The 244-nt window shown below is 31.1% G+C and overlaps 1 protein-coding gene across 1 annotated transcript in view; it reads left to right on the forward strand.

Annotated features, from left to right (window-relative positions):
• Positions 1–60: 60 nt before the first annotated feature.
• Positions 61–244, forward strand: part of EMH_0041360 (uncharacterized protein) — a gene marked incomplete at both ends in the record, with an annotated part of 2,350 nt that continues 2,166 nt past the window's right edge. Inside the window, one exon of the mRNA XM_013495613.1 lies at positions 61–71. Within this exon, the coding sequence (XP_013351067.1) occupies positions 61–71 (11 nt within the window). The remainder of the gene's footprint in view (positions 72–244) is intronic.

A 244-nucleotide genomic window follows, 5' to 3' on the forward strand; every position in this document is an offset into this window, starting at 1 on the left:
TAGGGTTTAGGGTTTATAAAATACCTCTTTTGGGTGAGCAAAGCACGCGGGGCAGTTTTCATGTATAACTGGTATTTTATTTTTTTCAGCAAAAATTTTTGTTTGAATTTCTCGCGAAAACGCCAACGGCCGAATTACACGGATATCGCCCGCGTCGATGCGGTAGTGGCACTAAACACAAATATATATATATTTTTTTTTTTTTTTTTTTTTTTTTTTTTTTTTTTTTTTTTTTTTTTTTTTT

This window comes from Eimeria mitis, genomic scaffold (genome assembly GCF_000499745.2).
Source record: "Eimeria mitis Houghton genomic scaffold, Emh_scaff1667, whole genome shotgun sequence".
NCBI lineage: Eukaryota > Apicomplexa > Conoidasida > Eucoccidiorida > Eimeriidae > Eimeria > Eimeria mitis.